This window comes from Myiozetetes cayanensis, unplaced genomic scaffold (genome assembly GCF_022539395.1).
Source record: "Myiozetetes cayanensis isolate MyiCay16 unplaced genomic scaffold, myiCay2020 scf2-11, whole genome shotgun sequence".
NCBI lineage: Eukaryota > Metazoa > Chordata > Aves > Passeriformes > Tyrannidae > Myiozetetes > Myiozetetes cayanensis.
Window position 1 is genome coordinate 17506064 of NW_026087411.1, and position 24393 is coordinate 17530456.

General features: G+C 45.2%; 1 protein-coding gene across 1 annotated transcript in view; it reads right to left on the reverse strand.

Annotated features, from left to right (window-relative positions):
- Nucleotides 1–2228: 2228 nt before the first annotated feature.
- Nucleotides 2229–24393, reverse strand: part of EHD3 (EH domain containing 3) — a 30368-nt gene continuing 8203 nt past the window's right edge. Inside the window, exons 3-6 of the mRNA XM_050315497.1 lie at nt 20121–20218; nt 6944–7356; nt 5759–5923; nt 2229–4254 (exon numbers count right to left, since the gene is read on the reverse strand). Of these exons, the coding sequence (XP_050171454.1) occupies nt 3727–4254; nt 5759–5923; nt 6944–7356; nt 20121–20218 (1204 nt within the window). The 3' untranslated portion in view covers nt 2229–3726. The remainder of the gene's footprint in view (nt 4255–5758; nt 5924–6943; nt 7357–20120; nt 20219–24393) is intronic.

Here is a 24393-nt window from a genome sequence, read left to right on the forward strand (position 1 = left end):
GATAGTGGTATGTTCACATGATAAAATCCCCCACCCACAGACAAGAGCAAATGAATAGATTCCTCTGTATAACCTCTTGGGGAAACCTTGTTCAGTAATTGAGAACTGCTCTTGGAAAAAGGAAGCACTGTTGGACACAGATAACGGCCTTTGGAAGCGTGGGTCTGTGAACTGGCAAGAACATACAACCGGCTGGAGGGCTGCGTGCAGCGCTCCAAGTCCTGGTGGGCTTGGAAAAGCGTGTCCTCGCCACAGATGTGAGAAACAATACAGGTGGCTGGGATTGCCCATAGAGTCCTAACTCTGACGGGAAAAAGGAAAAAAAGGGTTGTGTACACGGGCAGCTGCTTTCTGGGAAGGGGATGGAGAAATATAGGCACCTTTTAACAGCCATAGTGGAGACAGGATTCCATGTATTTTTGTATAGAGAACCTTAGGGCGCTTGAGATTTGTCGTGGATTTTTCGGTGCTTGTTTTTGTGTGGGGTTTGTTTGGTTTTTGTTTTGACTTCCTGAGGAGCTTAGCGAAAGTAAAACATGCTGCATGAACTTACCTGACTAAAGAGGACTATTCATAAACTGCCTCACTGGCATCACAGCCTCCCTTGCTGCTGTCCTGTCTCCCTCTGTAACAGGGTTACTTTGCCTCCTGCCTTGTTGCTGAACCCCAGCGCAATCGTGTTAAGTAACTGTGTGTCAGTAAAGCACTTGCGTTGTTTTTTCCCCTCCAACACGAGTGGGGAAGCTGCACTGACAGTGCCAAGTGGTTTCCGAGCGAGTGTTGAAAGCAAACCCCCACGCCGCAGCGCTGCGGCGGTGCTGTGTGCACTTGACCTGTGCTGGCAGAGCTCTTTGTGCTGCTGTCCTGCTGGCACTTCTGGGCTAATCCTGCTGGAACATCCTGGAGAAGCTGGCACAGGGACGAAGAGCAGGAGCCTCTGCATGACGTGCAGAGCAGAGGCAGGAGCTGTGGCATGTGCTGGTACACCCTCGCCAGTGTGCGGGGGTAAGTGCTGCTACCAGCGACACAGAAAATCTGTTTCCTGTGTAACAGCGAGCCCTGTTCTGAGATTAGGCTAAAGCACAACCGCAGTCAACGAACTGAAAACTAAACTACTACGTGTGCTTTAACAATAGGCTAGTGGTTTGGGTTTTGAACCCATATGCACAATCAGGCACAAAAGGCTTTGTGCCCTGAAAGCTGTTTGATTCCTGTTACAATGTTTGGCCTGTGTGAGCACCTTCCTGTCCTGGAAGAAAGACTAATAGACCTCACCTTCTCTCAGGCCCTTTGAGAGAACCAGTAATCTTCTGCTTTTTAAGGAGCTGTAAAAATTTCAGCATGACATGATTGGCACAAGCAGTGTGCTGTGGCCATCAGAAAGTCATGCCCACTTAGAGATAAAGCTGATTTAGAGTGCTCTGTTCAGCCTCAACCTTGTGCCTCTACTGGAGTCAGACAGATGCAAATTCCACACAAAGACCTGGACAGCATTAGCAGATGTGTGCACTGTCATGACAGTTAAACTGGGGGTTACTGGGTAGTTGAACAGGAGTGACATCGAGTTTGCTGACTTTTCCCTCAATTTGCATTTACTGCTTTTGCTCTCCACCCTATGATTTCCTCTCACCCCTCTCTCATCCTGTACAGATGCTAAATGGAAACTCCGCCAACCACTACAGCTCACACCCTCTTTCCGAGTCCTTCCCCAGTAGTATCCTAACTGCTCTCATTGTCCTGGTGCCTCTCACTATCCCACTCTGGGGATAGCTATCATTGTAATGAACGTGTAAAGAAAGGGCAATGAAGACAGAAATAAAATTAGAGTCAGCAAGACTTAAGTCTGAGGTTTTTTGTGTCCTTTCCAGATCTTGATAAATCTGTAGCACTCTCATCTGTAAGTAGCAGGAAGAAACTCTTCCAATATATCCCTTTTCTACTGGAATTTGGCTGTTATCTCTCCCCTACATTGAACAAGGTGAATTGTGGATAAATTCCACTTGCTTTGGTAAGTACAGAGGTTGTGATGTGACTGCCAAAAGGGAAAGAAGATGTTGCAGTTGTCAACCAGTCACCCAGCAGTGCACACCCGTGTCCAGCTGGGCTGATCTGTACATGCACATTTGAGAATGTGTTAAAGAATAATTTCCTTATTCTGTTGCACATGGAGATAAGCTTTTTTCTTTTCAGCTGCATTTCCTTTTGCAATGTAAAGAAATAGACAGATCTGGCCTTTCTTTTTTAATAATGTTTTAGGACCAGGGTACAAAAAAGGTTAATGCATTAATTTTTAAGACAAGTGATAAATGTACTGCAATAAGCACATCCTACATACACAGAATATATTTCTCTATATAATATGAACACAAGAGATATAAAATAAGTTATACTTATCTTGGTATTTCATCACAGTAGGAGCTCAGCTTATATAAAGTGACAATAGGAATTGTAACAACACACTGCTCCAAAGCAACAACAAAAACCAGAAGAGTGTGCGTGCGTGTGTTTAGGAAATGAAATAGGAAATTGAGGGATTTCTGCTAAAATTGGGTCTTGAAAACAAAAATTTCATAGAGCATGAAGGAAGTAGGGAAGTTCTCTTAGCTCAGGGTAGAGGTTCTGGAGGGGATCAAGTGTGACTGTGTGGTGAGGAGAGTGTGTGAAGGCTGACATCTTGGCTAGATTTGTGGAGGCACAGGCAGCAGAGCAAGCTCTGCCCACGGTCCCTCTGTGTTCTCTGCTCTTGCAATGGCCCATCTACCTGACAGTGCGGGGTTTGTATCTTTACAGTAAGGATGGGGTCTGGTAGCTTTCAGTGTGCACAATGAGAGTAAACACGTCACTTCACAGGGATAACAGACACCACTGTTGTTCAAAGAGGAAACACTATCCACTGGTTGTGAAATGTTCACTGAGCCTGGGAGCAGTGTTCCTCCCTTCCAACCCACCTGATGTCTGCCTCTAGTGCCCCACTCCTCTGTTTCCCTTGGAGGTTGGTTCTCTTGGCCATGCCTGCAGAACAAATCTCCCTTGGGGACGGAATGGGAAGTAGTGACGATTGGGAACTTTGAGTGCCAGTCCCACAGTGAACAATGAGGAACTCCATCTACCCAGTTCAGAGCTCTTTCAGATTTTATTTATATATTTTTCTTTAAGGACAGGGGAATGTTGTAAAATTTGCATCTAACAGTGAATCAAGGTTCTTAAAATTCTTCACCTTGGGGTTTAGTATCTAGTATTTTAGTGTGGGCTTACGTTAATTAGGAAGTGCTCTTTAGTTTGGCCAAAAGCTCGAAGACCTTGTGTTTTCTCTTCAAGATTTCAGTCTCCTGAAGTTTGCACAACCCATTAAAAGGCAGCAGGTGCAGCCAAAGCTCAGGAGTGATACTGGCAGTTAGCAGATTTCTATTAGTGCCTATTCCACTCTCAAAAAACACAGCCCACTTCAGGTTTTCTTCTACTCCTGCTTAAAAGTCTCCTACTTTTCTTTACCTTCGTATTTACAGACTACACATTAGAAAGCAGGGACAGTACACTGGAAGAGTTAATTGCATATTATCATGAAGGATTGGACTTTTTTGTTCTGTTTTAGATTTTGTTCTTCATACAGCAAAGTAGGTATAAATCCAAACGTGATCTCACATCTAAAGGTATAATTTAAGTAAACATGTTTCTCTAGATCTTTTTTTGCCCCCTTCCCTTTCCCTCTCCCCTGTAACCTTGCTTTCACTCTGTTATTTTCCTTTTGGATGGAGGGAGGAGATGGGAAGGGAGCTCATTTGGCAGCTCATGACCCTCCAACTTGACTTTTATGAGATGATTCGCCAAGGCAAACTCCTCATCATCCAGCATGCCATCTTTGTCGATGTCAGCCAGTTTCCATATCTTGCCCAGCACCGTGTTGGGCAGCTTAGACCTTACCATCTCCTTCTTCGCATTGGCACCAGTTATTTTACCATCGACAGGTGAGAGTGTGTAGAAGATCTCATCATACATGGGTTTGTCCCTGGCCACCACCCACTCGGCGTCGTCGATGCCTTCGCCAGCGCCTTCGCCGTAGCCGTGGCCGAAGGGACCGTGCAAGGTGCCCTCAAAGGCTCCTCCCTTCACCATCTGGGTTGGCCGCTGTGACTCTTCCTGGCGTACGAGCACCATGAGCTGGGCGATGTCGTTGGCCAGCATGTCTTCCACGGTCTCCAGCAGCTTGCTCTTCAGAGGCTGGAACTTGCTAAAATCCTGGGCTTGCAACTGATCCTTAAAATAGGACAACACAGCAGGAGATGAGCGACATGGCTGTGCACTGTGGAGCAATGGTGTAGAGTGGGATGCCTGCCTACTGCTTGGCTCAATAAAAGTGCTATTGCAGAGGAGTGAGGAGCTTGGCATTCCCTCTCTGGTAGCCCCGTTCCTCAGCATGCAATGGGGTCTCCCTGACTGGCCTTGCTCTTGCTTACATTCTCTTTTAAGTCCTACTGAAAATAACCTCCTCTGCTTACAAAGGGGGGCTGACATGATACAGAGAGGGCAAGCAGTTTGCTCAAAAGACCAAATGATGGACATATGCAAATAAGACTCCTCCTTTCCAAGCCACACAGAAACAACCTCCTTGAAGACCAAATTGTTCAAGGCAAACTGGTTGTGCAGCTCTTGCTACGTCCTCCAGCCAGTGTTCTGCATTCCTTCCCCCTTCTGCACTCTGGGAAGGAGATGCCATTCTGGAAAAAAACTATTTTACTCATCCTCATGCAGTGCATCTTTAAGATGTCACAAAGACAGTAGCATGTCTGTAAGAGGTGAGCGCATCTTTACATGGCTCAGATTCTGTAATTTTCACAGCTAAACAAAAGTGCTTTGAGTAGGGCCTTTAGAGAACTCTCTTCTAACTGCAAAATGACCTACAGCTTTATCCTTCACCCTCTGCTTATTTAATCCAATTCGCTTCTAATGGATCGGTACAGTATTTAAACACTTAAACACATATTTTAACAATTAGGGAATGATATCTCCTGTTGGATACACTCCACGGATCTCATTCCCAACAATTTATAGAAAATATACTTTAAAAAAGACAAACCAGGCAAATGCTGTGTTTTTCATAGGTAACTAGTAGCAACCTCGACAGCTGGCAACTCACAACAGGTTTCTGCTTGGACTGAAGCCACGTAGCAATGCCGCACTGTCCAGCATTGTTTGAATATACAATACAAGGCTCTGATCCAAGGTCCTTTGAAGTTTCTGACTTGCATGAACACTGGGTCAAGTCTCAGGTCTGCAGAACAGAAAACCTGCCTCTCAGCTTAAAATAGAAGAGGGGTTTTAAGTTTTCACACCTTCATTTCTCTCTTTCTAGAAACAAAGCGTGAAGTAGATGACAAAAAAAGTATAGCTCTTGGGGAGAGGGGTATATGTAGGCTTTTTAGGGCACAGCTTTCCTTTCAATACAAATTAACTATTCTTAGGCCTGAAAATTCTTCAAATTGACCTGGAATTAAAGAAAAATAGAAGAAATAATTTGCTGTAAAGTGCTATATGGGCAAAAATTTGAGAAATGAAGGCAGCTGCAGCTTCCCATGAGCTCTATGTGTAAGAAGTGCTCATGCCCAAATTTAGCCTGCACATATTTCAAAGCCCATTTCAACATTACAGTAAGCCTTTCCTTACAGGTGGCAACAATCAGTGTCTGCATGGCTCTGTTGTATTCCCTGTGGTTACTCTAGTGCTTTTTCCTTGGATGTTTGGCCAAGATGCCCGTGCTTACCTGCATCTTTTTCAGATTTGGGAAGTCTCCTGGTGAGATCTGATGCTCCCGTTCAATCCGGGCATAAATATCTCCCAAGTTGTTAACAAGCTCTTTCTTTTTATTGTCTTTCCCAAACATTGAGGGCATTTCCTTCTTCAGAGAACTGATGATGTAGGCATGGACCTGAAGGGAGATAAATTATATGGAATAAAGACAAGTGTAAAATAGCACATCAGAAAAATTCTTCTCAGCAGAGAGTATCTGTGCCCAGGACTCAACTCTATCTTGTACCACCCTGAAGAGCAAGCTCAGCTCCTCAGCTTGCCTGGATTGCTGCTCCAGTGCTAAGTAAGTGCTGCTCAGCTGTGCACTCTGGCTGTGCTGAGATAAGGTGCAAACACTGTGAGTCCTGAGCATACAGACAGTAATGTTCAAATGCACTTCCTGGTGCTTCATTTTGGTGGTGGTGGTGGTGCTTCATTTTTTTGTCTTCCACTGGACAGAGCCTTCCAGGGAACAGTTCCTTTCCACTCCAAACCAAACATATAGGTTTTGGAGCACTCTAGACTTTGTTTCATGTTTTAGTATGAATACCAGTCCTTATGAAATATTCTGGCTTCTTTTTTTGAATGGTGAATTAATAATTTCCTCTTAGAAATGAAGACCCTTGAACAGAAAGCTTTTTAGGGATCTTTTGATATCTTTTCTCAATTGGTATGGGGCTCTTCCCTGTATTTTTAGGGGCTTCATTCCTCTCATTTCAAATTTTCACACACAGTGCAGGCTTATTTATCATTTGTGTGAGTCTCTACCTCCTGCATCCATCTAAGCCAGGTATCTCTCTTGGGTAAGAAAATTTAAAGCAAAAGACACAAGAGCTTAACAACTCCCTCGGTGTGTGATTCTGATACACTGAATTGGTCCTAATTCTCAAGTTGCTACCACAGAGCAACTCTTTCTAGATCCCTTCCAGTGCTACCTGCTTTGATCCTTGCTCTGGCCTGCCATGATTGATGCAGGCACAGGAGGTACTTTCTTCCTTGAAGTGCCCAGGGCTAATATGCTGGGCCCAAGTTAAATGGGATGGAAAAAGAGTAGGATCCACCAGCTCTGCAAGCTGAACTAGCCAAAACCACTTCCCCATAGCCTGCATGCTGCAGACAGCCCAAAATGAGAGCTTGGGGGTTCCATGCCAACACCCACCTTGGCCAGCCGTGCTCGCTTGATGAGATCATTCAGCTTCCTCAGGGCTGCATTGCGGGGCAGGCTCTGGATGTCCCTGAACAGGTCCTGCTCCTCTGCCTCAAACAACTTGCGGTTGTCAGGGATGAGCAAGGGATGGGACCAGAAGGAGCCAATGTAGACCCTGATGACCTCAGGAGTGTTGACGATCTTTCCCAGGGACCACATGAGGGCACCGTACACCCGCATCAGCTGCTGAGTCTCTATCTGGTCCGCCTTGTTGAGAACAACCCTCATCTTGTCCTCATGGTTCTTCAGGGCCTTGATGACCTCAGAGAATTCATCAGAGATGTCCAGCTTGTGGGCATCAAAAAGGAGAATGATGCGGTCAACCCTCTCTGCAAACCACTCCAGTACAGCGGCGAAGTCGTAACCTGCAAGGGGTGAAGGAAGAGATGCAACATGCACAGGACTACAGAAGCCTACTTGCTGTACCTGAACTACACCTGTGCCTAACAGAGAGTAAGCTTGCAGAGGAAGCTTTCCAGTAGACCAGCTTGATAACAGAAACACAAAACATCATTTCTTATCCCAAAGAAGGCGGAGATGAGGCCCTGTCCTTCACACTGAAACGCCCAGGAGGTGCACAGCTAAGGGCAGCTGTCCTCTTCTTCGCATTAAGAGATCACCTGAAGAAGTCTTGAATTTGTGCTCCAGATCCTTCATTCAAATGCATATCATGAGGCAACCGCTACATTAAAGAGTTATTGCAGAAGTCTCGTATGTGGCAACAAGAGAGGTCTAGTTTGTGCATGACTGGCCACCAGCATGGCCTACAAGGGCTGTAGAAAACTGGATAATTGCAATACTTGCACCCAGACTGGTTTGAGATGTGTATCTCTACTGTTTAATAATTCTCAGCTCTTGTCTAGTTGTGTAAGACTAACTTTGTTGCATCCAATTCAAAATCCGGGATGCAAACAACCTGCCTTACCAGAGTAATCATCCTGTCGTACCTGCTGCATGTGCACAAAGCCAAATGATTTGTGTTCACTTAGCTAAGCGCTTGATGCTTAGCAGACAGCATTGCTGTGAACACCAGAGGTGGACTAAAGATAGGAACAGTGGGTTCAAATTTCACATGCCTCAAGACTAAGGATAATGGACATATAATGTCCATTCTCTGGACAATAGAGGGCGTGAAAAATAGGGTTTGTGGAGATGTGTCCTTAAAACAGTAGTAATGACAGCAACAAAATGACCTTCTTTCCTAGCTCTGTGGTGGTTTTTTCACCTTCTTTAAAGCCTTGGTGAGAGACCAGTTCATTCTCTCCCTCTGCTCTGTCAGGCTCTCCTATGCTGTGCAACATTTGGGGTTATCTCTGTTGCCAGACTGCTGCACTCTGTTAAGGAAAATCAGGACAGAGCAAATGCTATTTGCATTCAAATCCTTTAAAATACTATTTTAATCTTGGCTTTCATGAATAAATGTATGATAATTACTTCGGTGCTTTTTCCTCTCCCTGCCCTTTCTTTTTTCTTCCTTCCTTTTTTCTCTCTGTCCCCTCCAAAACCTAGAGGGCAACCAGTACATCCTAGTCATTAGATTGGAACTACAGAAGGGAGGACAGCTGAGCTCTGATCTTGCTTTTTGCCACTGGCCTTTTCTCCCTCCTGACTAAGCAAACTGGAGAGAAATCCTGGCTGCCAAGTCAAGAGTAAAGCCTGCATGAACTTTCTCTTCAGCTGATATTAACTTTTTACCACTGAGACCAAACGCAAAGTATTATTACTGGAAGTGTTCTGCTTTGGTCAATTACAGTTTGTTCCTTACAAGAAAAGGGGGTAGTGGGGTGTGGGTGTGTGCTCTTGGATGTGGACAGTTTGCCCTGCTGTCTACTAGGGGATCTACAGAAATTATAGATGGAAGACATGGATGTTTGTTCCACCAGTGTCCTTCTGCTCATTTAGGACACCAGTGCTTTCTCTAGCAGCAGTAAGCAATGCTGAGCCTGGCTCTTTGCTCAGCTATGTTTGATGCTGAGAGCTTCAGAGAATTCAGAATTAGTATTACCTTTGACAAAGACCTGCTGAGCACTCAATATATTATATTGATAGCTCTGTATCTTGTCCAGTCCATGTATCTGACCTCAATAACAGTCACGAGTCAGACTTTAAAACTGAAATAAACTTGGTTCTGCTTGCTATCAGATATTAACAGCCTTTTTTAACACTTGGGTTAACCTCAGCTTTTTAACCTTAGGTGTTCTTGCTGCAGGGAGCTCACCTCCACTGCTCTAACTGCCTATCTGCTACAAAGCTAAGCACGCTGACTCCTTCCCAACGTGTGCTAGGAGGGACTGGCAGCAGGACGAAGTTGATACCAATACCTCATTTCACTTGGACGGGGTTCAGACTCTAAGTTGTCCCTCTGCAAACAGATCAATGAATTTGCAAACAGGGACCTCCCACGCCCCCTCAAACTTTGCTACACACACACTTAATGTTCAGTTCTGCTGGGGCTGTGCTGGAAGTCATCTGGCATGGTAAGACAGTTTATTCCTCATACGCAGAGCAACACAGCTTGCATTTTCATCATGGAAGCAATGAGTCAGGGTGCCTTTTTTGGAGATGTTTGTGCATTTAATCTCGTGAAATCTCATTGACTGGGGTGTTTTCTTGTGAAACTGGCACACGTTTTAATTCTACCACGGCTACTTTTTCCAGCCTCTTTCTTGGGAGAATCAAGAGGGGAAACAGAATTGTGCTCTCTAGGATACCTTGTAATGCTTGTGATGTTCTGTCAGATTGTGTAAATATTTTCCCTCTGACAGTAGAAGAACAGTCTCTATTAGGATCATTTAGGGGCTGGGATGAGGCAGAGAAAGTGTCTGCAACTGATATTCAGCCCACCTTTTAGTGATTCAGTGAAAGTGGGAACTGATTATTTAAAAGAAAGAGGGGGCTGTAAAAAGAGTGGTACAGTAGTTTCGGTATTAACCGAGGACTTGGGAGATTGATCTTAGCTCTTTGATCTGCCTGGGTCTCAAGGTTTTTCCAAAGGTATCTTTAGGTATTTAGCTCTGATGATTTTTATCTTGTATCAAGCCTGGGTCCACAGTAGCACTTAGAAGGTATCTATTCTGTGAGCCTCTCTTTCCTATTAACAAAAAAAAAAATGTTTCTCTACCCAGTTAGAAAAGGAAATTAATATCTGTTCAGACCTTTTGTGTATTCCCAGCTGCTACAGTAACATACAGTGAGTCTTGAATGTCCCTGTGGACTTCATTAAATGTCTAGATTGATTAGCAGACTTTCTTTCTGAGCTCCTTTGCTTGTTCAGAGATATTCTCCTGACAGCTGTCCTGCATATCTCCATTAATGAGAGAACAAAGCCCTGGGGAGTAACACTTGGTGATGTTTCAGAGCAGTCAATAGCATGGACTCATCTGCATCCCATGCTGGGACAAAAGCCCAGCCCACACACTCCCCTTGTATGTCCCACTTGCTTTGGCACTCAGGGAACGTGTGAGACCTTTCCTGCTGGTGCCCAGCAGAGTAAGAAACATGTCTTTGTGTGCACTTCTAATAATCACAGCTGCATTCTCCAGTATAGAGGTACTTGGCTGGAAAACCAAGGTGTAAGTGTATGTATTTTGTTCTTAAGCAACAGAACATTTTAGAGGAAAAGACAGGAAAATTATCATGAGCATTGTATTGTTTCTTAACATGTAGAATGACGTGTGGAAAGGGTAGGTGGGACAAGACCTTTGTTTACAAATACCTACTTGGAGTCACTTACTGGTGGTGTTTTCTCACACAGACAAGTGCCTAGAAAATTGCTACATACATGATACAACAGTAGGGTTGACTCTTTAGTTTTGCTTTCAGTGTATAAAAAGAGTAGATTGTTACTAAAGCATTTGGGTAACAGAGTGACAATGTAAAATTTAAAGGGCAAGCTGGAGGTGCTCAACACCTGAAAACACAGGAGGCTCATTCTGTAATTAAATCTAAGCATTACATCTTCACTTTAACTTACTCTCCCCGCCCCTTTTTGATTTCACAGATGCACAGAGCCTGACTCTTCCTTCTGGCAGTTTATCAGTTTCTGAGCTGATCTTCATCTACAGTCAAATTAGGAGTTTTCATAGTGTCCCTTGCTCATTCCACTGCAAATGCATGATGTCTCTTTATGCCTCTCTCAGTGTTGCAGGGTGTTGCTAAGGCCTCTCACAAAAGCAGCCAGTTACTATCTCTGACTTGGCAGTGTTTCAGTGATGAGTGAAGCTGTCCACACACACAGCACAGTTATATTGTGAAGTTACGGGGTGTTTGGGAAGCCATCTGCTTGCCAAAGCTGCGTAAATGCAAAACTATTGTTACGGGGATGTTCAGACAGAACTGTTAAGGGAATAATTTTCTGTTCAGTAATTCCTGTCTGTTTGTTATACTTGCATTCCTGTTGAAAAATACGATGCATATTTAAACATTCTCTAACATCACTGATGCAGCTTCTTTCACAACCTCCAGACAAGGTGAACATGAATAGAAAATTAATCCCAACCATACAGTACTAGGAGGACAAGATGAACACGATAACAATTTTATTCCCATCAGACATTTTTTTCATGGGACAGGTTTCTTTCTGACAGCATGAAAAGGACTCAACAGATTTAACACAAAGCTGACAAGTCAGCAGGGCTGTCAGTGGGTTCAGCCTAGAGAGAAAATGATCTTGCAGACACCATGCTGCCTAGACTCCATAAGGCAGGCTAGCTTACTCAATACTCATTTGTGCACCACTGGAATACCTGACAGCACGCATTTCACCAAGATCTGATAGGATTATGCAATTACACTTCTGTCAAGTCAGACCATGGCATGATACAGTCTTTATGCTGACTGTGGGAAGATGGATGACAACTGACCCAGCACAAAATTTGCCTGGCTGTAACATTTTAAAGCCAATTTAAACCAGTAATGAGTGGGCATGCATTGGTTCAGCACTTCTCACCATGTAGCTACACTGCGTATTGGTTTAGGTTTGTTTTGTTTGTTTGTGCTGGGTTTTTGTCTGGTAGCATGCACACTACTGCTTTTGCTGTTTTGTGGAACCATGGCCACGGACTCTATGGTAGTGGAGTTCAGGTGGGATTGAATGGGAACAGCAATGTCAAGAAATGCTGAAAAACACAAAGCTGCTGCTTTGCACCAGATATCTCACAGCTTGCTGTCACTCCTGCTGTAAATTGTGCTGTTGTTTTTAGCAATTCACCTCTTTCCTGCTGAATTTGAGTCACTGGGAGCTTCCTTCTCATCTTTCTAAAGGTGATATTATCCAGAGACTGAAGATTTACCAGACTGTACCACTCTATAGGGTAGAGTTTTATAGCTGTGTCTGTACCTGTCAACTGACAGACCAGCTCCGTGCATCTGAGGACAACATCAGAAGATGGGACAGTTGACACATTAAACACTGACTATCCTAGAGAGGGAACAGCTCTTCAGAGATGAAATAAATGCTGATTCCAAGGAACTAATGACTTGATTTGAATTTTTATAATTGAATAAGAGGGTTTTGAGGCTTAGTCTGACTGCTCACAGTGATGGTCCTGCCTGAAAGCCATTTAGAGTCCAGGGAGGAGAACTTATGTCATGGCAAAACAAGCGGGCAGCCCACAGCGGAGGGGGAGAATGTGCCAGGAGGGGCAGGTGTTACCCAAATGTGACAGATGGCTGTAAGCAAAGGAGAAAGAAGGTCACACGATGGTCAGAAGAAGCAAAGGAGGGGAGTGGGGGAGGGGAAAGTGACATATCCCTTTGAGGACACACGAAGTGAGTGGAAAGCTGGGCAGGTGGTTCCCATGAGACCCAGAGAGTGATGGTGTCATGGAGAGAGAAGGGTGCTGGGACGGGGTGGAACAACAGTGATTTGAGCAAATTTCTCTGAAGGTGAGGAGCCGGTAGTGCCAGCAAGGAGAGGACAAAAGGGATGATGAAAAGCAAAGGATGGGTACTGGTACCTCACTGCAGCTCAGCCCAAAACATCTCTGTAAAAAGCTGCCATACTCCTCATACTCCTCACTGGAAGTGGCTGCCTTCCAAGGGAATATAAAGAGATCCTTGTAATCTATATCTGTGGGTGTGTTGGGAAGTAGACAGAAGTCCTTTGGGATGAAAAGATTTATTTGAACATCACATGTCATAATTTCAGAGCAGGCTTCAGCTTGCTGATCACCTCTGCCTTTGCTTACACTCAAAGAAATAATCTGTCCCAGACCTTCTGATTCAGAGAGCACTGGGAGCGACATGATCCAGCCACTGCTCTGCATTTCTTCCTCCTCTGTACCAAGAACCAGTGGAAACATAAAATACATCTTGGAGACTCTAGGGTTTCCAAAGCAAAGGCAAAAGGACTCAAAGCACAGCAGATCTGCCTATGCTCTCAGCCAAGAACAATGCTAACATTTACATTAACCAGTACGTGGAGTTGGCAGACTGTGTGGCCTTTTGCTTTCATGTTGTTTACTGCAAGAGCTTCAGGGTTGGGAAGAGACTGGGAGCCTGGCAGGACTCTTGCTTTATGTCAGTGGAAACTGAACAAATCCTCAGTAAGCATATTCAAATCAGGTGGAGTAAAACTGATGAGAGTACTGTTCAGAGCTAAGTTTCCTTACAACAGCCTGTTTAGCTTCTATGTACACACAGCAGAAGTTGTCCCCCCCACAAGTTTACAGCTTTGCCATTTGTGACAGATGGATGGAGCGTTTCCTGGTACTTGAGCCAATCCTGAAGACAATTCCTAGCCAGACTTTGAGACCTCAAAAGGCATCTGAATATAGGCCACATATTCCAGAGAGGTCAGTGCACAGCAGAAATAATGTGTAGCTGGGATTCCAAGGAAGATTTTTTACTGTAGCTTTCAAACACAAACTGAAATCTCCCAGTCCACATATTTTAATTTTGGGAGAAATCACATTTGAAAACAAGGCCTGAAATGGCCACCAGTAACTGACAGCCATCAGTGACCACGAAACACATTCCTTCACCATTGTTACTCGGGATGCTGAAAGAATGCATGGTGGGCATAAATAATGCAAATTGATGAGATGTTGATGGGCATGAATATCTTTTCTTAATGAAATAGACACTTAGGATATTTCTGGAGTGCACAGTGGACAACACATGCACAAGCTGAACAGCTGTTCTAAAAATCAGACTCATTTAGTAACGCAAATTAAGTACTTGCTGTATGTTAGCAAGAATGTAAAAAGCCCAACAAAACAGCACAGCTCTTTCTATCTTTGCAGCCATTTAAATCTGCTGGTTTGTGTTACTTTTATTTTTTTCTTCCAGTTCTGGAACTGAAAAATATATTGATACCTCCAACTGAAATCATGGATCAGATCCTCTACCCAAATAAAATAATGGTTTTCCCAAAACCCAAAAATAATCTTAGACTTTCTTGCTTTCAGATCAGAAGAGTCAGGTTCATGGCTACATGTATTTCTACAAATAAAAATTATGAGAACGGTGTAGATTTTCTGCTCATTTTTATGCTGCTCTTAAGAGGAAGTGCAGAACTGTGTGACTGTAGGAGCTGAGCCTTCCAGTGGAACAGTATGTGATAAAATCAGGCAAGTTGGCAGAGCAGCTACTGCACTGCAGTAATAGAGGTGAACTGGAAAGTCAAAATTAACCAGTGCACTTTTGCCCTCCCAGGCAAAATGAAATACAAAATATAAGCAAACATCACCGGTGGGGAGTAGTATGGCAAATATTTGAAATACTTCCCTTTTAGAGGCTTTCAGGGTAGATGCCTTAGTTGTGTATCACCCTGTTGCTAACACATGTGACAAAACTCTTCAGAAAAAAAATATTTTCCTGTTGCCATTGTACCCTAAACAGCACTGCATGAAGTGGAAGAACATCAATTCCCTTGGTGTTTGCCTTTCCCTTCCAATCATGGCTATTTGAGACACAGCCAGTCTGAGAGCTCTGCCCTGCCCAAGAGTTGCTATTAGCATTTTTCTTTTTGCTGTCAGGCTGGTGAGTCACTAAGTGTCCCTGGTGCTGAAGCTGCTGGTCATTTGGGAATTCTTCCTTCCCAGGAGACACAGCGAGGCTAGTGTGTATGGGTTTTTTCCCTTGGCTGTGGAATGCCTAGGTTGCACTGCAGCCAGCAGAATGGGTAGAAGGCTGGAAAAACACTGGAATGGTGCATACTGGAAAGAAAGTAGATGGGGAATGACACTGCCACTCCTTACCTCCTGGCTAGGACCTTGTGCTCACTGCTAACACAGGAAAAGGAGGAGGTGGCACATAGAGAGTGAAGATGAAATAAGTGTTCAGGATACATTCAGGAAGTACTACCCCAAAACAGGGATCAAATACAGACTTGGATCTGCTCAGCTCAGGGCACGTGTAGGTCGAGGCGGATGGTCAGCAGCGTGTTAAGGCTCAGGCCCCAGGGATGGCACTGCCACTGAAGCGCACGAGCTCCTGTTGCCAGGTGGCTCAATTAGCATGGCAGACTGCACAAAGTGATGAATTATGAGGAAGTCCTAACTCCTGCCCTGGCTCTGCTGTACTGCATGACCTGATCTGTGGTCCTCCCCTCTGTCCTCATTTATTTCAGCAGAGTCATCCCCTTCTCATCTTCTCTCCCAGCAGGATGGCCTGGGCTCATTATGTGACACCAGAACAGTGTTTTGCAAATGGACAGCATCCATATTATTACCAAATTGTCAAAGCAGACAGGACTGTGCTGTGCTTCGGTACAAATACCTCCCCTACGGGCATCTCTGCAGCTTACTGTTGCCTTGTGCTCCCCAGAAACAATAAACAATAGGAGAAGGACACAGAGCAAGAGACAAGGCCATGATTGGCTCTTTACATGCCACCACAGATCCATACCCCAGTCTGTAAAAAAAGACCAGAACAGAAATGGCTGACTTCCAGGCAAGGATAATACAGAAGCAGTGAAGGGCAGGACGCTCTGGGCCATGACATCCTGAAAACACATCCCACCAGGCCTGAAAATGAAACCAGTATATCCTAGGGGGTGTAACTACCACACCTGTGACACCATGGGTGCCCACCACAAAGTAGTGCATGAGTCACAGGGGCTCAGTAGGACAGACCAGCACAGGCAGCTCCTTGGCTACACTTTTTACCAGAGCCTGAGAGCAGCAGCTGTGTCAATGCCGGTGATCTCACTGCATGCCAAAGGGATGTGGACTTCAGCTGTGACAGACTGCATCACCCTCAATCACTTGATAGGCCTAAACCTGCAGGTCTGCTACTGGGAAACTTCATGGGCTGCTCTGTGAGGGGATGGGGGCTCTTATGGTCATGTAATCCTGAAAAAGAGCCACTGCAGAGCTGTTTCTCGGGATTATACAGCATTCCTTGGAGGAAAGCTTGCTACCCTGCTGCTGGCTGTCCGAGGCTGAGAACTGCCAGCACTAACACCAGGTGCTGGTGCATATCCTGTCTGTCCAATGGGGAAGAGACTGGGTTATCTGTCATGTTACTCTTTTAACACCAATGAGGTAGTGAATTTAATCCAGAGTTCAGATAAACGTAAAGCTTCAGAACATGGGTGTGGCCCCTGAATCAATCCCTTAAACCCAGCTTCCATGCTCCTGCTCCTTGAAACATGGATGCAATAACAGGAACAGCTTCCAGAAAATTTGAAATTCAGGAGTATAAGGTGGTCTTCAAGGATTGCTAAGATTTGATAGCATGTTATTCTGCTAAGATGGCACCATATAGATTAGCTAATGCTTCTGACGTCTAATGGGAAAGGAGACAACTTGTGATGTTCCCACTGAGAAGAATTTCCTATTTTTAGAAATGTTGCTGGTTCTCATGGGATGGGCAGGCTGGGAAAGCCTGCCACATCTTTTGGATCTTTACTTTGCCCCTCAAATGTGTGACAGAAAGCTGCTTCACTACCTACTCCCTTCCCTGACCTTGCTTCACAGGTAGCCCAGTCTGAGGGTCTTAAAACCTACTACTAGCAGTGTGGGTAAGAGGAGCTCTCCTGCTCCCAGCAGTTAAGAAATTTCTTGGGAAATCTCTGTAAGACTCCCTCAGGTCTTGCTTCATTCTTAAGTGAAATCCGAGCAGGCTGGGAAGGTATAGAAGAGCAGGTGCATTTTGTTGTGTCAGCAGTTTTTAGCCTGTCTTGTTTTCTGCCTAGAAACCATGTTATTGCTCTATTTGCCTCCAAAACCAACTTGCTACCGAGGGCAGCTGGCTCATAAGCTTGGTGGCAAAGGTGCCAGCCTCACCACTTTTTCCTATTCCTCTTCCATAGGAGCTGGGAGATGAGTACTCCCTTTCAAACATCAGCTCCCTTGAGATAAGCTCAAGGCAACGCCTGGCAGCAGCCCTTCCTAAACACAAGCACCTCAACACACTTTTGACTCTTTCTGCTCCCTGCAGACAGAAATCGCTGGAGCTGTCCCAGCTTCAACAGAGCTGTGTTGATCTAAACCACGTGAGGATCTTGCCCTGTAACTATTGAAAGGTCATCCAGCCTGGTCCACATGACCAGTTTCAGTCCGTCCTGGATGCAAACGGAGAGACCCCACAAAGCGAGACCCCACCTACACTGTACTTCTAACTGTCATGATTAGGTCAGTTGACAAGTTGTGACAGCCCCTCTGTCTGGCTGGAGATGTGCCAGAGAAAATTCCTGGGATGGCAGAATGACCAGGAGATGGCTGTGCTCTGTCTGAAGTTCTTGCCTCCTGGCAAAAGGGTTGAATGACCACACACTATAGTCACAGGGCCAATGTGCAATGTGCCAATTTTTTGCCCTTAGTGCACTTAATTGTACTAGGTGCAGAAAAGTTGTCCAGGAAGAACCTGTTTCACATGTTCAGACAGGTCTGCAGCTCTACAAACAGGTAAGGTGTGCAAAAGTTTACAGAACTGGGACTCCCTTTAGCCTCCTCAGCTGTTCTCAGATGTTTGGAGAGGCATTACTGGTTTGTGTCAAAGTGCACCAGTGACTTTCCTAACAGTGCACAGCTGTGCATCAGCATGTTCTGGCATTGCTGGCATTTATTAGAGCAGCTGCAGGAGGCACAGAATTGTTTAGGTTAGAAAAGACCTTTAAGATCATTAAGGTCAACTGTAAACACGTTGCTGGCCTTGGCCCCTTGATCTGGCCCATCGATTCAGATCCATCCACAGATCCCTCTGTAGAGCCTTCCTACCTGCCAGTAGACCAGAACAATGCTCCTGCCCAGCTTGGTATCATCTGCAAATTGACTGAGGGTGCCCTCGATCCCCTTGCCCAGATCATCAGACATGACTGGCGCCAGTGCTAAGCCCTGGGGAACCCCACTTGTGATTGCTCTCACGATGATCAGCTCCATGACTGTCGGCACCGAGGTCAGACCGACAGGCTGAAGAATGAGACACCAAGAGTCACTGGAAAGCTGACAGAAATTTTTGCAAAAGGAGGAGCAAGAAGTGCCAGTGTATTTTGCAGAAGGATATTTTTAGTTCTGTAAATAGTTGAAAAGTAGGAAAATCTTCCAATATATGTCAGGGTTTGAATTAGCGAGGAGACGTGGGAAAGAGGCTTGAAATGCATTCATTCTGACTCACCTTCAACTTCTTTTTTTTTTAATAACAAAAATATTTCCTCCTAAGCAAATTTCCTTCACTGTGATAGTTCTACAAGAGAACCGTTTGCTTTCAGCGGCATTTTTTAACCAGAAACTGTTTACACCATGTAATATAAATTTTTGTTTATCTCTGTAACACTTTCTGCTGAAGGGAGGAATGCTTCCACAGCATATTTTCCAACCTTCTGATGAAGGCTGGCGCACCTTGGAATTTATGATCCCCTAGAAGTGCACAGACCCATGCTGAAAAAGGTTAATGCGAGTTTTCAACTAACTGTAGCTGTGCTTTCTTGACGCTTCCTCAGCTAAGGTGCCTGTGGTGGAAGATCCCAGCAAAACAAACAAGACCTGGCTCTGTGTAAGGTGGCTCTTCAATTAAAAGAGAAAAGGAAGTTTGCAAGAACAATTTCAATGCAGAGAAGTGTTATAAACTGGGAAAGTCATGAGTCATCTGAGATCTTAGGGGACAGAACACGGAAATACAGGAAAGACCTCAGCACTTTTGGGTAGAGCCTGTGCTGCTGAAACTTAACTGTGCATTGTTAATAGTGAGTGTGAATGAGAACTGATCTTCTCAAACCTGAACACTCAGATTAGTACTCCTGGCTTTCTTTCAATGAATGACGCAGTTTTATCTAAGGAACCTTCCAGAAATGTGAGCTATGCCACTATTACCACCTTACAAACTAAGAAACTGACCTCAGATTTTAAAGTATAAAGATGTTGCCCATTTCAGAGGGTGAGTCTGAGACCAACCTCAGAAATTCACTAACAGACTGTGCTATTCATCAGCTCCATTTACAAGGTTATGTAGTGACAGGACAAGGGGGAATGGCTTTGAACTGGAAGAGAGCAGGTATAAATTAGATACTGGGAAGAAATTCTTTACTGTGAGGGTGGTAAGACACTGGAACAAGCTGTCCTGAGAAGTTGTAAATGCTCCATCTCTGTAAATGTTGAAGGCCAGGTTGGATGGGGCTTTGAGCATCTGGTCTCGTGGAAGGTGTCCCTGCCCATGGCAGGGATTGGAACCAGAGGATCTTCAAGGTCCCTCTGAGCCCAAACCATTCTATGATTTAGTGTCCCCTGGATTTCCAGATTCCCCACTGCAATTGGGAACCTGGATGACAACGGCTTTAAACCCAGTCCAGTCCTGCACCAGATTTAAGAAGCCTGAACAGTGCAAGAAACCTACAAAGTCAACTGGAAAGAACAGGCTGATTACAAAGGGAGCCTTGGCTATGGATCATCAGTGAGTCACTGAAAACAAGTGTTTCTGCAAACCAGAGAGGTATTAATTGACTCTTTCTGATGGAAATCTCTTCCATGGGGAAATACTCGACTATGACACAGGTACTGCTGACCTCTTCAGCAACATTTAAATTCTCTGCAGGAGATAAACAATGTCTCTTTGAACTCCATTTGCAAAGTCATGTTGTATCTCTGAGAGGTTCCTACTACTGCTTCTATCTACAGCTTGTATAGTTTGAAGAGTTCCTTTGGTGTTCACCAGCAACATTTAGAAGAGAACTGAACTTGGGACTTACCTCTGCTAATTCTCTGCTTTTCTCCAGAAAGAATTCCTGGTGTATCAATGACGCTGATGCTCTCTAACACAGGATTAGGTAGCTGGGCACAAACAAACCTGTGTGGAAAATAAATGTGTTTAAAAAAAGAAGAAAGGCAAAAGGTACTTATGATGTGCTGAACATCACAGGCAGCACAGGACAAGCCAGACTTTGATCTTGCAAGTCTTCAGTTGGAGCTTGGAGCTACTGTTACTTCAAGAAAAGACTCCTTTGCTGCTTCTGGAACACGGGGCTCAGACATGACCTATGGCAGGTTTTCTTACATGGGCCCCCAAATTGTGAATTATGAAAATATTTGGGTTTTCATTAATGTGCTGTTTTGATTTTAGCAAGAAGTGGTATTTGTTTTTCTTCACTTAAGCATTTCCCTGTAGAGTCTTGAACTCAAGCGAACTGAAATAACTTGGTTTGGAAAAAAAAAATCAGCAATGTTGTAGAACTTTTGTTCTCTTTCAAATCTGGTCTTAAACAGACAAAAAGTGTGCTATTCTTGTACCACTGAAATACTACAGCATAGGCAGCATGAGTTCTGAAGAGGCTGCTTAGTCTACCTCAAGGTAGGATCAATGAGGTATTTGTCTAAGTGTTCTTCAAATCTGTAACAACACAGACTCACCAACACTTGGGAGTCTACTCCATTACTCAGTAATCCTTACAGCAAACCCTCTTTTATTTTAATGTCTAATCTAAAATTACCATGCTACAATGCCACTCAGTCACAAACTCAGTAGATGTGGAAAATGATTTATTTTTCCCCTCTTGTCACAATGTACACTATTGTCATCCTGCCTCCCCCCAGCCTTTCCTCTGCAGAAAACAGTTTGGTAGCTGTTTTTTCCTCTTTCTCCTATCTCTTCTAGTTCTCTCTAGCTGCCTTTCTAGCTAATTTTAAATCCCTGAAGACCCTAGCAGCCTTCCTTTGGGTCCTCTCAAACTGCTTCACATATTTCTTCAGGCATGATGCCACAAGCTGACATACTCCAGCTGTGACCTTGCCAGTGGTGAGCAGAGTAGATGGATTGCTCCTTATCTCTTACACATGACAGTCCTGTTTATGTATCTCAGTAAAATGTTTGCTTTTTTAACAGCAGTATGACAATGTTAACTTAACATTCAGTTTGTAATCTACTGCTCCTCCCTCTACAGGTCCCTTTCTGTGTAACAGCTCTTCAGCTAGTTGCTCTCCATCCTGTATCTATGCAAATCACTGCCTAAGAAGAGCCACTTTGTGCTTAGTGGGTAGCAGCTCATCTATTTCAGTTGCCAGCAACAGCAAAGGACAGTAAAAGCCTATCCCCTCACATGGCTCCCAGTGGCATTTCATGGACAGCCTTTTTGAGCTGGCATTCCAGGCAGCTATAAATGTGTGTGTATGCATATTAATAGGGTGGTGTGACATCCAAGGCATAAAAAACACATTACTGTGGGAAACACATAAAGGATGTGGGCTGGGACAATGACCACTCTATCAGACATGGCAGCCAGGGCCCTGCAGTGCTCTCATGAGTAGTTGGTTCTGCTGAAGCCCCTGCACCTCGCAACTCCTGTAGGCTGTGCCACAACCTCCCCAAGGTTGGGGAGTTGTGACAAGAGTGACATCCTCATGGGTTAGAAGAGTGCCTTCTAAACTCTCACCTATTTCAGACTACATATTACAGCCTCTCTCTCTCACACACATCTACAGCTTGGCAGGTGGCAACAGAGTGCATTTCAGAATGTGTAACATCTCATATCGAAGAGGGGGGACTGGTTTGATAATCCTGTTGAGTGTTAGGCACAGCAGCAGAGAACAAAAGGCTCAGGAGGTCGTGTTATTCCCCTGTCCTGCCAACCCAAGTCTGCTCTCCATTGTTACAGCCCTGACTATTCCTCATGCTCCAACATTAAATGGCTTGGGCAAGGGGATTTTCCACCAGTTCCTCTAGAAAAAGTACTCCACAGGAGATTTCAGATATAAGGTCAGAGGCCAGCACGAGTGAGTGCATTCTGGCTCTGTTGGCAAGGTTGTTAAGGCTGCTGCCTTCCTGCTGTCCCAGCAGAACTGCAGGACCTCAGGGAGCATGACCTAATTCTGTTTGGGGCCATATGCAGGGTAGAACGTGGTGCCAAACTAGATTTCACTACCTCTACAGGCAGAACGCAGGGCTGAAGAGGGAACCTATTATCCATGATGTCTCCTGCTGTTGACAACACAAAAGCAGGAGTGACTCCACCTTAGCTTCCCAAGACAGAGTCTGGTGATGGGAGACTCTCAAAACCCCATCAGTGTGATACAAAAGTAATGTCTGAGATGCCTGATTTTGCTCCTTGGTGCAAGGTGTTTTGGCCCTTGGTGCCAAACAAGTCCTCCTGATAACAAGGTGCAACCTGTAATCTCCCTGCTGGGATCTCTCCAGAGCTGGTGTTTGGCCAGCAGAGTTGGAGAAAGGAAGACAAGCCCTCCTCTCAATACTCAGGAATCACCTGGGGCAAGGAGAGGCAGACAAGTGACAGGATTTTTGTCCCTATCTCCCAAGTAGGGGCATGCGCTCCATGTCCTGGGAATGAAGGGAGGGAGAAGACACGCTCTGAGCAGCACAATTTGCTTGTTGTCTCCCAGCCAAATCCTAACTCTACCACTCTTTCTTTGTTTCCTGGAAAGCAGCAGATCCCAGTCTCTGGTGGAGTGGGGTGAGGGTTCCTAACTAAGGCTAAATACTCACTCCTGGAGCAGCAGGCTCTGCATCCCACAGGACACAGAGGGTTGCCACCTCTCAGCCAACACTAGCTTGGCCTATGTGAATGCTACTGCCTTGTGCTGCTCTGCTCCTTGCCACTGGTGCAGTCAAGCGTTACCTTTAACCTCCCTGGGTAAAGCAGACAGACTTGCCCATGGCCACTCTTATCTCAGCTTGGAGGGGTGGCTCCTGGAGATTAGCTCCCTTCTCCAAATTCCCTGCTCAGAGCCTCCTAGCTGAGGGCAGGACCTTGGCATACACATCGCAGCAGCAAGATACGTGCAAGGCAGAGATAGCTCTGCTTGTTTCCAGCCAAGAGGCCAGGCCCACAGCAGGAGTACGTGTGGGTGGCTTGATCTGGTCCAGTGGGTGCACCAGGACATACATCTGTTAAATTTCTGGTCCTTGCATGTGTTTAATTTCCTTGTTAGCTGGGGATTACCATCTGCATTTTCAGCACTGTGAGGCTCACACTGCTGAGCTAGTCCTTACCGTGTCTTCCTCTGTCCGTTTAGAAATCCTTACCTCCTCGTTTTTAGTGTCAGCAACAAAAAGGTGTCATTAGCTCCTGTGGCTACTCCCTGCATTGCTAAAAGGACTGCACTGCTATGTCCCTCTGCCCTGCTGTCCTCACAGGCACATGCATGACTCCTTCCTCAAGAGAAGGAAGAGTAGTCAGAAGAGTAACAAGAACACAGCATGATACAGTGAACTAGGTTAATGGCTGCAGAGATCCCTTGCTGTATTAGCAGCAAATTGCATTCAGGACACATCAATCAGTCCAGTTCAGAAGTGTTTCCTTTTTTTGCCCCCCATGCCTGGCCTGATGTTGCTTCTCCGTACTGCTGTTCTTGGCTCTCAGTAGAGCTGCTCTCAATGATGCCCTCTTCATCTATTATCTCTGCACATGCAGGAGGCCTGTTACTTCTTAGGGCAAATCACCCTTCTCCCCTGGTGTAGGGAGTGGCTAGTCACCTGACCTAACTGGTGGTCAGACACAGATGTTCTGGGCCCAATAAAACATTCAAAACATCTCAAAGTCTTTCTGGTGCAGGACCACGTTGGTGTATTTGACTGACAGGCCTGTGCAGTGATCAGATGCTGCTTCCAGAGTCCCCCTGAGGCACTGGGAAGTTCTCTGCACAGCAGCGACTCCAGCTTAGTCCCCCTTCTCTCATCAAGCTTCTTCCCATCTTCTCTGCAGGTCCCTTCCCTGTCTGCCTGCAGCCTATGGCAGCACACTTGTGATCAGTGCTAGTAGGAGATGCTGCACCCTCTGGACAGATACTCTCTTAAGCTTGGAAGTTAGACAGGGAGCCAGAGCCCAGCCCAGCTTTCCTGGCTGTTAGGCTGAGCAGCTGCCATGTTTCCAATGTCTCCCACACTGTGTTAGCAGGGAAGGCACTGATGATGGGTGTAGTCAGTTTGCTCCCATCTGTCTGCTGTAGCACAGTTTGTGCTCATCTAGGATATGGGTGTGTGCTGCTGGCTTCCTGCAAGGCCTAGATCCCAGG